Source organism: Elephas maximus, chromosome 2 (genome assembly GCF_024166365.1).
Source record: "Elephas maximus indicus isolate mEleMax1 chromosome 2, mEleMax1 primary haplotype, whole genome shotgun sequence".
NCBI lineage: Eukaryota > Metazoa > Chordata > Mammalia > Proboscidea > Elephantidae > Elephas > Elephas maximus.
The window spans coordinates 69364342-69377699 of NC_064820.1; the positions used below are offsets into that span (position 1 = coordinate 69364342).

At 39.2% G+C, this 13358-nt stretch overlaps 1 protein-coding gene across 3 annotated transcripts in view; it reads left to right on the forward strand.

The window, feature by feature from the left end:
• RGS7BP (regulator of G protein signaling 7 binding protein) overlaps positions 1–13358 on the forward strand; it is a 166973-nt gene that overhangs the window by 110166 nt on the left and 43449 nt on the right. For all 3 annotated transcript variants that reach the window (XM_049864557.1, XM_049864574.1, XM_049864567.1), the window contains exon 3: positions 1917–2047. In XM_049864557.1, coding sequence (XP_049720514.1) covers positions 1917–2047 — 131 coding nt within the window. The remainder of the gene's footprint in view (positions 1–1916; positions 2048–13358) is intronic.

A 13358-nucleotide genomic window follows, 5' to 3' on the forward strand; every position in this document is an offset into this window, starting at 1 on the left:
AAAATAATATTTCATGACTTGGAATGATGCTGTACTTAGCCACTGGCTAATTGTTCCACTCATCAAATATATAATACATACACTAGATTTCTTTTTTAATAGGTTTGTCTTTTTTTTTTAATCTCCATATGAGTTGCCAGGGCCAATGTTATGCGTAGGTGAAAATAGGCAGCTGCAGTTGGGATGATGAATAGCAGCAGAAAAGATCTGCCTGCCTTAAAATATTTTCTACTCTAGCCTGCCTTTGGGAAATGATATTATCTTCAAATTTTTATATCAAAATCAATGAATATATTAGCAAGTAATATTTCAGGCTCATTTTTTATTATATAAACCATGAATGCCCATTATCTATTCAACCTCTAACAGGACCATGAGGGAATGGGAAGCAGGTCAGAGACATTCAAAAGGCTGAAGATGGTATGAAATAATGAGAGGTTGTATGGGGTGCTCCGAAGTAGTAGGAGGACAGCTCGGGGGTGGAAGGCACCTGTAGGAGGAAAGTCTGAAAGGGAACCTGGGACTTATGTCAGACACTTTGCCTACTGCCAATGTTGGCCTAGAGTTGGACCTGTGATACTCAAATGGAAAGTAATATAGTCTTAATTTTCAAATAAAGCCAAATTTTGCATGTTAGGTCTTTTGAGGTGCTTTATTCTATCTGATGCAGGAAAGACAAGATGACTGTGCAGGCATCACTCATACTGAGGCAAAAAATTTTGCACTTTGATGTGTTATATAAGCCATATGGTTAGACAAACTCTTGCTCATCTACTAAATACATATCGAAACTGAAAAACTAATTCTCATTGTAAAGTGCTGTGTAAATGCAAACCCTTTTTACAATGATTCCAGAACTTAAATAAAAATGAAGCCACCATCTTTTTTATTCCTGATAATTAATTATCCCTGACATTTTGCCACTAACCCACTTTAAAAGGAATCAAGTCTAAATGCTGCATTATTGAATCAGGTTTCATTGCATTTTAAATGAATGGGGTGAGAAATAATGATAAAACATTAGAAATAAGGACATTTGACACAGTTCACTTTTAGACATTCTTTCATTTATAATCCATCTCTAAACTTCATCTGTTTATTTAATTCACTTTAGTCAATACATGCTACTTTAGTTGCATATAAAATATTGTTTTATCAACAACTAATTTCTCTATCCTCAACCAAAAAGTAAAAGTGATCACTCCATGTTTTCACATATTCACATTTATATATGTTTTGTCATACTCAGTAGAGAAAGGATCAAGGACTTTAGAATAAATTTTAGAGCATTAGTTCAGTGTTTATTTAGCTTTAGATTGTTAAGCATAATTTTTAAAATTTTATTACTTTTCTTTTTTCATTAAAAACATTTGGCCTTTCATAAATTAGTCATAACAAACAATAAAAGATTATCCTTTAGACCGAAACCAAAAAAGCCTCGATAAACAGAATTTGTATCTTGGCTTTCTAATCATGTTATGCTAGAAGGCCTTAATATTAGACCCCATCTCATAACTAGTAATCTAATAACTCTTTGTTAGCTCCTCTAAAAATAAGAGTTTTTTATATCTTCTTACAGGCAAGGAGATTCTTCTGGTTTAAGTGTATTTTATAAATTTGTTCTGAATGTTAAATTGAAAATATCAGATATTTTCAATTACTTAAAACATTTATGATTTTAAGCTTCCAGCAGAAGTCAGTTGCTGAAGGAAAAAAAAAAATACAAGCTGCTACCTACAAGGACACTTACATAAGAAATATGACATTGGTCATTGGTCTCAAAGTAGGAAGTAGTTTAGACTGAAGGCTTTGAGGAATCTTCATTGAGTACTTTCCCCCCTCTGAGGGGACAGACAAGTGATTGATGAGTGAAATCTTGAGCGTGTTCACAATTTCTCTTTTTCATTCTGTTGCAGCCCAGAAGATGGTGAGATCCATCCAGAAATCTGTCGGCTGTACATCCAGCTGCAGTGCTGCTTAGAAATGTACACAACAGAGATGCTGAAATCCATATGTCTTCTGGGATCTCTTCAGTTTCATCGAAAAGGTATCCCCATTTAATATATTGAATAAACACAGAGAAAAGTTAAAAACTCATCTTTTGGAGAGTGCCTACCTGCATTGTATGTTCTATGTATACACAATTAGAATGGACCTAAATGTTCAAGAAGTGTTTGATATATGAATTAATATTAATACATTAAGTCTGGTCTTTTTACTAGAATTTGAGGTCTGCATCCCACTGTTCTCCTGCTCCATCAGGGATTCTCTGTTGTGTTCCCTGTCAGGGCAGTCATGCGTGATAGCTGGGCATCATCTAGTTCTTCCAGTCTCAGGCTGGTGGAGTCTCTGGTTTATGTGGCCCTTTCTGTCTCTTGGGCTAATATTTTCCTTGTGACTTTGGTGTTCTTCATTCTTCTTTGCTCCAGGGCTGTTGAGACCACTTGATGTATCTTAGATAGCTACTTGCTAACTATTAGGACCCCAGACACCACTCACCAAAGTGGGATGCAGAATGTTTTCTTAATACACTTTGTTATGCCAATTAACCTAGATGTCCCCTGAAACCATGGTTCCCTAGACCGCCACCCCTGCTACTCTGTCCCTCAAAGTGTTTGGTTGTATTCAGAAATATTCTTAGCTTTTGGTTTAGCCCAGTTATGCTGACTTTCCATGTATTGTGTGTTGCCCTTCCCTTCACCTAAAATAATTCTAATTAGTGAATACCCGTCTCCCTCCCTCCCCATCCTCGTAACCATCAAAGAATGTTTCCTCCTGTGTTTAAACCTTTTCTTGAGTTCTTATAATAGTGGTCTCATACAATATTTGTCCTTTTGTGACTGACTAATTTCAGTCAACATAATGCCTTCCAGATTCCTCCATGTTATGAGATGTTTCACAGATTCATCACAGTTCTTTATCATTGCGTAGTATTCCATTGTGTGAATATACCCTAATTTGTTTATCCGTTCATCCATTGATGGGCACCTTGATTGTTTCCATCTTTTTGCTATTGTAAACAGTGCTGCAATGAACATGGGTGTGCATATATTTGTTCGAGAACACTGATCATTTTGAGCAGAAATTGTGGTAGAAATAATTTTCACATTTATTATTTTTACTACCTGTGAACATGGCTTGGTTAGAAACAGCAAAATATAAAAATGATCTTACTGGGTTAGGAAATGCTACCCAAGAATGCTGCTATTTCTCTAAATGAGTTAGTTTACGATGAGACAAATTATGTATTGTGTCCCAGAGATTTAAAAGGAAAACTCAGTGAATTATAGGGAGGAATATTAGTAATAGAAAATCCCATTCAAACTGGCTTAAACTATAAAGGGAATATATTGACCCAAACAACTGAAGCCTCCAGAAGTGGCAGTGGCTTCGGGCATGGTTTAATCAGGCCTCTGACTCCCATTCTGAGCGATGCTCTGCCTTGCCCTGGATATTGGCTTTCTACTCAAGCTGGGTTACCCCCCTTAGCAAACTGATGACAACAGTTCCAGTCATCACATCTGCATATTACACATCCAGAAAGAGAGAACGTCTCTTCTCCCAGCACCGTAGCAAAAGTCCTGAGTTTCTTTCTGATTAGACCAGGTCAGATTAGGGCCCACTCTTGAACTAATCACTATAGTCAGAGGGATAGAATTACACTAGTAGGTTTGCAAAATTAAGGCCTATTCCTGAAGCTAAGGGTAGAGTCCACCTCACCCAACCAGTGGCTATTCCATAATGAGAGAGGGTAGAATGGAATGAATCCTGGGGAGGAAGCTAAAATTTTCTATTACTCCCACTCCTAGGAATATAACCTAGAGAAATAAGAGTTGTCACACGAAAGAGTTGTCATACGAATAGACATATGCACACGCATGTTCGTTGCAGCATTAGTCACAATAGCAAAAAGATGGAAACAAGCTAAGTGCCCATCAACAGATGAATGGATAAACAAACTATTGTACATACACACAATGGAATACTACACAATGATAAAGAACAATGATGAATCTGCTAAACATCTTACAACATGGATGAATCTGGAGGGCATTATACTAAGTGAAATAAGTCAATCACAAAAGGACAAATACTGTATGAGACCACTATTATAAAAACTCTTGAAAAAGTTTGCACACAGAAAGAAACAATCTTTGATGGTTACAAGGGAGGGGAAGGGTGAGAAGGAAAAAACACTAACTAGATAGCAGATAAGTGGTTAACTTTAGTGAAGGGTAAGACAGTACACGATACTGGGGAAGTCAGCACAACATGACCAAGGCAAAGTCATAGAAGCTTCATAAACATATTCAAACTCCCTGAAGGACTGAATCCTGGGCAAGGCCTGTGAGCCATGGTCTCGGGGGACATCTAGCTCAATTGGCATAACATAGTTTGTAAAGAAAATGTTCTATATTCTACTTTGGTGAGTAGCATCTGGGGTCTTAAAAGCTTGTGAGCAGCCATCTAAGATACTCCACTGGTCCCACCCCATATGGAGTGAGGGAGAATGAAGAAAGCCAAAGACACAAAGGAAAGATTAGTCCAAAGGACTAATGGACCACAGCCTCCACCAGACTGAGTTCAGCACAACTAGATGATGCCCAACTACCACCACCAACTGCTCTAATAGGGATCACGTTAGTGGGTCCTGGACAGAGCTGGAGAAAAATATAGAACAAAATTCAAACTCACAGAAAAGGACCAGATTTACTGGTCTGACAGAGACTGGAGGAATCCTGAGAGTATGGCCCCCAGACGTCCTTTTAAGTCAGTACTGAAGTCGCTCCTGAGGTTCACCCTTCAGCCAAAGATTAGACAGGCCAACAAAACAAACAATAATACACGTAGCTCAACCATGTATACCAGACTAAATGGGCACACCAGCCCAGGGTCAAGGACAAGAAGGCAGGAGGGGACAGGAAACCTGGAAGAATGGAAATGGGGAACCCGAAATGAAGAAGGGGAGAGTGTTGACATGTCACAGGGTTGGAAACCAATGTCACAAAACAGTATGTGTATTCTCAAATGAGAAACTAATTTCCTCTGTAAACTTTCACTTAAGCACAGAAGAAAAGTTTCTATTACTGGAGAACTCAACTTATATTTTTTTATTAATCCATTGAACTATAATTTATTAAAAAAAATTTTTTTAATTTTTTTTTTTATTAAGCACCTCCTAAATGCAAAGTTTTTGTGCTTGAGCTCGGGAGAATAGGGGGATGCCTAGAAGGTAGTCCTTGTCCATGATTTTATTTCAGGGATGCAAAGGTCAGTGAACTCTGGAATACTTAGGGAAAATTTTGTAGAACAAATGAGACTTGAACTGGGTGTTGAAGCTTGCATTCAAATGGGGGGGAAAAAAAGGCATTTCAGATGAAGAAGTAGAGACTTGAAATCAATAGAGCATTGCAATTTGGGGGAACTAAATGTTATGATCCACTACTTGCCTGTCAGTTTGTCATACTGTGGTCGCTTCTGTGTTGCTATGATGCAGGGAACTATACTACCGGTATTTCAAATACCAGCGAGGTCACCCATGGTGGACACTTTCAATGGAGCTTCCAGACTAAAACAGACTAGGAGGGAGGACCTGGCGATCTACTTCTAAATCAAAAATTGGCCAGTGAAAACCTTATGAATAGCAGCAGAATATTGTCTGGTATAGTTATGGAAGATGAGTCCCTCAGGTTGGAAGATACTCAAAATATGACTGGGGAAGAGGTGCCTCCTCAAAGGAGGATCGACCTTAATGATATGGATGCAGTAAAGCTTTAGGGACTTTCATTTGCTGAGGTAACATGACTCAAAATGAAAAGAAACAGCTTCGAACATCCATTAATAATCAGAACTTGGAATGTACGAAGTAAGAATCTAGGAAAATTGGAAGTCATTAGAAATGAAATGGAACACATAAAGATCACTATCCTAGGCATTAATGAGCTGAAATAGATTGGTATTGGCCATTTTGAATCAGAAAATCATATTGTCTACTATTCTGGGAATGACACATTGAAGAGGAATGACATCACATTCATCATCAAAAACAACAGTTCAAGATCTATCCTGAAGTATAACACTATCAGTGACAGGATAATATCCATACCCCTATAAGGAAGACCAGTTCATAACGACTACTATGCAAATTTACCCACTAACCATTAATGCCAATGATAAAGTAATTGAAGATTTTCATGAGCTTCTGCAGTCTGAAATTGATCAGATATGCAATCAAGATGCATTGATAATTACTGGTGATGGGAATACAAAAGTTGGAAACCAAGAAGAAGGAACAGTATTTGGAAAATATGACCTTGGTGATAGAAATGACACACCAGAGATGTGTGACAGAATTTTGCAGGACCTCACAGGATGGAATACAGAGGAATCAAATCAACTACATCTGTGGAAAGAGACAATGGAGCTCAATATCATCAGTCAGAGCAAGGCCAGGGGCCGACTGCGAAAGAGACCATCAATTGCTCATATGCAAGTTCAAGCTCAAGCTGAAGAAAATTAAAACACGTCCACAAAAGCAAAAGTATAACCTTGAGTATATTCCACCTGAATTTAGAGACCATCTCAAAAACAGATTTGATGCATTGAACATTAATGACTGGAGACCAGACAAGTTGTGGCATGATGTCAAGGTCGTTATTGCACAATATCATTAATATCACATGCAAGTAAAATTTTGCTGCAGATCGTTCAAAAATGGTTGCAGCAGTACATTGGCAAAACTGCCAGAAATTCAAGCTGGATTCAGAAAAGGATGTGGAACGAGGGATATCATTATTGATGTCAGATCTTGGCTGAAAGCAGAGAATACCAGAAAGATATTTACCTGTATTTTATAGACTATGCAAAGGCATTCGACTGTATGGATCAAAACAAATTACGGATAACATTGCGAAGAACGGGAATTCCAGAACACTTAATTGTGCTCATGAGGAACCTGTACATAGATCAAGAGGCAGTTGTTTGAACAGGACAAAGGGATACTGCATGGTTTAAAATCAGGAAAGGTGTGCACCTGGGTTTTGTCCTTTCACCATACTTATTCAATCTGTAGGCTGAGGAAATAATCTGAGAAGTTGGACTATATGGAGAACACAGCATCAGGGTTGGAGGAAAACACATTAACAACCTGTGATATGCAGATGACACAACCTTGCTTGCTGAAAATGAGGACTTGAAGCACTTATTGATGAAGATCAAAGACCACAGCCTTCAGTATGGATTACATTTCAACACAAACAAAACAAAAATCCTTACAACTGGACCAATAAGCAACATCAGGATAAATGGAGAAAAGATTGAAGTTGTCAAGGATTTCATTCTACTTGGATGGAAGCAGCAGTCAAGAAATCAAACAACACATTGCATTGGGCAAATCTGTTGCAAAAGACCTCTTTAAAGTGTTACAAAGCAAAGATGTCACTTTGAACACTAACATGCACCTGACCCAAGCCATGGTAAGCCTCATATGCATTCAAAAGCTGGACAATGAATAGGGAAGATCAAAGAATAATTGATGCCTTTGAGTTATGGTGTTGGTGAAGAATATTTAATATACCATGGACTTCCAGAAGAACAAAAACCCTGGTGATGTAGTGGTTAAGACCTAGGGCTGCTAACCAAAAGGTCGGCAGTTTGATCCCCCGGGTGCTTCTTGGAAACCCTATGGGGCAATTCTACTGTGTCCTATAGGGTCGCTATGAGTCGGAATTGACTTGACGGCAGTAGGTTTGTTTTTTGTTGTTGTTGTTGTTGTTTTTGTTTTGGTCAGAAGAACAAACAAATCTGTCTTAGAAGGAGTACAGCCAGATGCTCCTTAGAAAGGAGGATGGTGAGACTTCATCTCATGTACTTTGGACATATTGTCAGGAGGGACTGGTCCCTGGAGAAGACCATCATGGTTCGTAAAGTTGAGGGTCAGCAAAAAAAGAGGATCCTCAATGAGGTGGATTGACACAATGGCTGCAACAATGGGCTCAAACATAGCAATGATTGTGAGGTTGGTGCAGGACCAGATGGTGTTTTGTTCTGTTGTATACAGGGTCACTATGAGTCAAAACCAACTCTACTGCACCTAACAACAAGAACCGCAAATGTTATGATAAAGTACTTGTCAAAATCAAATCTCATATACACAGCATATACTTAGCAAGATTATGTTATGTTGCTCCAAAGAGGGGAGAATATTTTCTCAATATATGAATGTTATTTCTTTTTTCTTTTGCTTTCTAAAGGCTCACCTTTTAAGGGTTCCCATATTTACTTCTGTTATTAATACAAGAGAGCGTGTTTAGTGAGATTAGCCTCTTGACACCCTGAATTCTTGATCAGAAAATTGAAACCTCAGACATATTCATAACAGCCAAAGTGGTTGCCATTTGCCAAGTGTCTCTAATTATATTCTCTCTATCTCTCTTTTATATACACACACACACTCATTCATGCATAAACATACATACCAAACCCCAAACCCACTGCCGTTGAGTTGATTCTGACTCATAGTGACCCTATAGGACAGAGTAGAGCTGCCCCATTGAGTTTCCAAGGAGCGCCTGATGGATTTGAACTGCCAACCTTCTGGTTAGCAGCTATTGCTTTTAACCACTGCACCACTAGGGTTTCCATAAACACGTTGTTGTTGTTGTTAGGTGCCGTCGAGTCACTTCCGGCTCATAGCAACCCTATGCACAACAGAACGAAACACTGCCCGGTCCTGTGCCATCCTCACAATCGTTGTTATTCTTAAGCCCATTGTTGCAGCCACTGTGTCAATCCACCTTGTTGAGGGTCTTCCTCTTTTCCGCTGACCCTGTACTTTGCCAACCATTATGTCTTTCTCCAGAGACTGACCCCTCATAACAACATGTCCAAAATATATAAGACTCAGTCTCGCCATCCTTGCTTCTAAGGAGCATTCTGGTCATACTTCTTCCAAGACAGACTTGTTCATTCTTTTGGCAGTCCATGGTATATTCAATATTCTTCGCCAGCACCACAATTCAAAGGCATCAATTCTTTGTCAGTCTTCCTCATTCATTGTCCAGCTTTCACATGCATATGATGCGATTGAAAATACCAAGGCTTGGGTCAGGCACACCTTAGTCTTCAGGGTGACATCTTTGCTCTTCAACACTTTGAAGAGGTCCTTTGCAGCAGATTTGCCCAATGCAATGTGCCTTTTGATTTGTTGACTGCGGCTTCCATGGCTGTTGATTGTGGATCCAAGTAAGATGAAATCCTTGACAACTTCAATCTTTTCTCCGTTTATCGTGATGTTGCTCATTGGTCCAGTTGTGAGGATTTTAGTTTTCTTTATGTTGAGGTGTAATCCATACTGAAGGCTATAGTCTTTGATTCTCATCAGTAAGTGCTTCAAGTCCTCTTCACTTTCAGCAAGCGAGGTTGTGTCATCTGCATAACGCAGGTTGTCAATGGGTCTTCCTCCAATCCTGATGCCCCGTTCTTCTTCATATAGTCCAGCTTCTCAGATTATTTGCTCAGCATACAGATTGAATAGGTATGGTGAAAGAATACAACCCTGAAGCACACCTTTCCTGACTTTAAACCAATCAGCATCCCCTTGGTCTGTCCGAACAACTGCCTCATGATCTATGTAAAGGTTCCTCATGAGCACAATTAAGTGTTCTGGAATTCTCATTCTTCGCAATGTTCTCCACAATTTGTTATGATCCACACAATCGAATGCCTTTGCATAGTCACTAAAACACAGGTAAACATCCTTCTGGTATTCTCTGCTTTCAGCCAGGATCCATCTAACATCAGCAATGATATCCCTGGTTCCACATCCTCTTCTGAAACTGGCCTGAACTTCTGGCAGCTCCCTGTTGATATACTGCTACAGCTACTTTTGAATGATCTTCAGCAAAATTTTGCTTACGTGTGATATTAATGATATTGTTCTATAATTTCCACATTTGGTTGGATCACCTTTCTTGGGAATGGGCACAAATATGGATCTTTTCCAGTCAGTTGGCCAGGAAGCTGTCTTCCATATTTCTTGGCATAGATGAGTGAGCACCTCCAGCGCTGCATCCATTTGTTGAAACATCTCAATTGATATTCTATCAATTCCTTGAGCCTTGTTTTTCACCAACACCTTGAGTGCAGCTTGGGCTTCCTTCATTACCATTGGTTCCTGATCGTATGCCACCTCCTGAAATGGTTGTACGTTGACTAATTCTTTTTGGTATAATGACTCTCTGTATTCCTCCCATCTTCTTTTGATGCTTACTGCATCGGTTCATATTTTCTCCACAGAATCCTTCACTGTTGCAACTCGAGGCTTGAATTTTTTCTTCAGTTCTTTCAGATTGAGAAACACTAAGCATGTTCTTCCCTTTTGGTTTTCCATTTCCAGCTCTTTGCACGTGTCATTATAATACTTTACTTTGTCTTCTTGAGACACCCTTTGAAATCTTCTGTTCAGTTCTTTTACTTCATCAATTCTTCCTTTTGTTTTAGCAGCTCAACGTTGGAGAGCAAGTTTCAGAGTCTCCTCTGACATCCATCTTGGTCTTTTCTTTCTTTCCTGCCTTTTCAATGACCTCTTGCTGTCTTCATGTGTGATGCCCTTAATGTCATTCCACAACTCATCTGGTCTTCAGTCACCACTGTTCAATGCATCAAATCTATTCTCCAGATGGTCTCTAAATTGAGGTGGGATATACCCAAGGTCATATTTTGTCTCTCATGGACTTGCTCTGATTTTCTTCAGTTTCAACTTGAACTTACATATGAGCAATTGATGGTCTGTTCCACAGTCAGCCCCTGGCCTTGTTCTGACTGATGATATTGAGCTTTTCCATCGTCTCTTACCACAGATGTAGTCAATTTGATTTCTGTGTGCTCCATCTGGCGAGGTCCATGTGTATAGTCACTGTTTATGTTGGTGAAAGAAGGTATTTGCAATGAAGAAGTCATTGGTCTTGCAAAATTCTATCATTTGATCGCCAGCATTGTTTCTGTCACCAAGGCTATATTTTCCAACTACTGATCCTTCTTCTTTGTTTCCAACTTTTGCATTAAAATCACCAGTAATTATCAATGCACCTTGATTGCATGTTCTATCAATTTCAGACTGCAGCAGCTGATAAAAATCTTCTATTTCTTCATCTTTGGCCCTCGTGGTTGGTGCGTATATTTGAATAATAGTCATGTTAACTGATTTTCCTTGTAGGTGTATGGACATTATCCTATCACTGACAGTGTTGTACTTCAGGATAGATCTTGAAATGTTCTTTTTGACGATGAATGCAACACCATTCCTCTTCAAGTTGTGATTCCCAGCATAGTAGACTATATGATGGTCTGATTCAAAATGGCCAATACCAGTCCATTTCAGTTCACTAATGCCTAGGATACTGATGTTTATGTGTTCTGTTTCGTTTTTGACGATTTCTAATTTTCCTAGATACATACTTCGTACATTCCAGGTTCCAATTATTAATGAATGTTTGCAGCTGTTTCTTCTCATTTTCAGTCGTGCCACATCAGCAAATGAAGGTCCTGAAATCTTTACTCCATCCACGTCATTAAGGTTGACTCTACTTTGAGGAGGCAGCTCTTCCCCAGTCATCTTTTGAGTACCTTCCAACCAGGGGGGCTCATCTTCCAGCACTGTATCAGACAGTGTTCCACTGCTATTCATAAGGTTTTCACTGGCTAATACTTTTCAGAAGTAGACTGCCAGGTCCTTCTTCCTAGTTTGTCTTAGTCTGGAAGCTCAGCTGAAACCTGTCCTCCATGGGTGACCCTGCTGGTATCTGAATACCAGTGGCATAGCTTCCAGCATCACAGCAACACGCAAGCGCCCACAGTATGACAAACTGACAGACACATGGGGGTCCATAAACATACAAACATACATATTTTTTTGTCCATAAATATACATACTGAGTAATATATATATAATTTTCAATCATATTTGAATATACTGGGTATAGGTAGTATTTTCCCCATATCTGCATTGGCTACACCTGCTGTATGTCATGCCCATGTTGCCACTGGAATCCTCCTTGTTTGCAGATGACATTTCCTTAACACCAGTGGCCTCATTCCCACTCTCTCTCTATCTCCTGGGTTTGCCACCTGGTCTTCTTGCACTGTCCACTCCCACTTTCTGTCTTTTCACAATTGGTTTTTGAAAGGAAGACTCTTTTTTTGCTAGCTCTCTGGTTAAAAACAAAGAAATTCCCTTATCCAGATCGTGTTTGGTTTTGAACAACCAAATAAAAAACACATCACCTCTTAACTGATCAGCCCTTTTAGTCTTCACTGCCTACCGTTTTCATTGTCAGTCTCTATTCTGCTTCCTTCTTGCCTGTTCTTTAAAAAAATAAAATAAATAACTCCCTCCCTGCTCTAGCACCTAACCCTCTATGCACAACTATAATAAGAACATACCTGATAGCATTTTTGATTTCTGCCTCATGTAGGATTAAGTCTCCACTTGGCTTTCTATTTTATTCTTCTAGAATCATTATTACTTAAAGTGTAATCCTTAGAAAATCTGCTTCAAAATTAACCATGGTTCTGGGTAAGCATGCAGACTCCTAGGTCCTCTCCAGGACCTACTGAATCAAAATCTCTGGGGGCACTCCGAGTGACTCTGAAGTACAAGGAAGATTGAGAACTGCTGCTCTACCCTTTGAAACAAAAAAACAAGTCCTCCAACAAATGAGTAAAATTAAAAACTCCCAACCCCTTACCATGGCAATCTCTGTTGTTACTGCTCTCTACTCACTGATGTACATGTTTTTGACTTCACTTTATGCTTTCTTTTCACTCTCCCAAACTGAACAAAAGCAAAAACAAAGGTCATGGTTATTGTTGTTGTGTACAGTTGAATTGTTTCAGACTCATAGTGATCCTATAGGACAGAGTAGTACTGCCCCCATAGGGTTTCCTAGGCTATAATCTTTACTGGAGCAGATCATTAGGCCTTTTCTCTCACAGAGTGGCTAGTGGGTTCAAAACATCGACCTTGCAGTTGCCTCCAGTGAGCTGTGTGATGCCTCATGTGGTATCTGTTTTTTTCTTTGAACCCTTGACATGGGCCATTAAAATAAGGCAGTGGTTCTCAAACTATCATCCCTGAACTAGCAATATTAGTACCATCTGGGATCTTGTTACAATGCAAATTATTTTGTCCCACTACAGACCTACTGAGTCAGAAACTCTAATGTTACTCTTTTGTTGCTGGGGGAAAAAAATCATTGGGATATTTCTTTAACTGAATATATGTATTAGCTATCTTCTGATCACTGTCTATAATCAGCAAACCATACTCTCTATCTCTTTGGAAGTGGTTATAGACTATT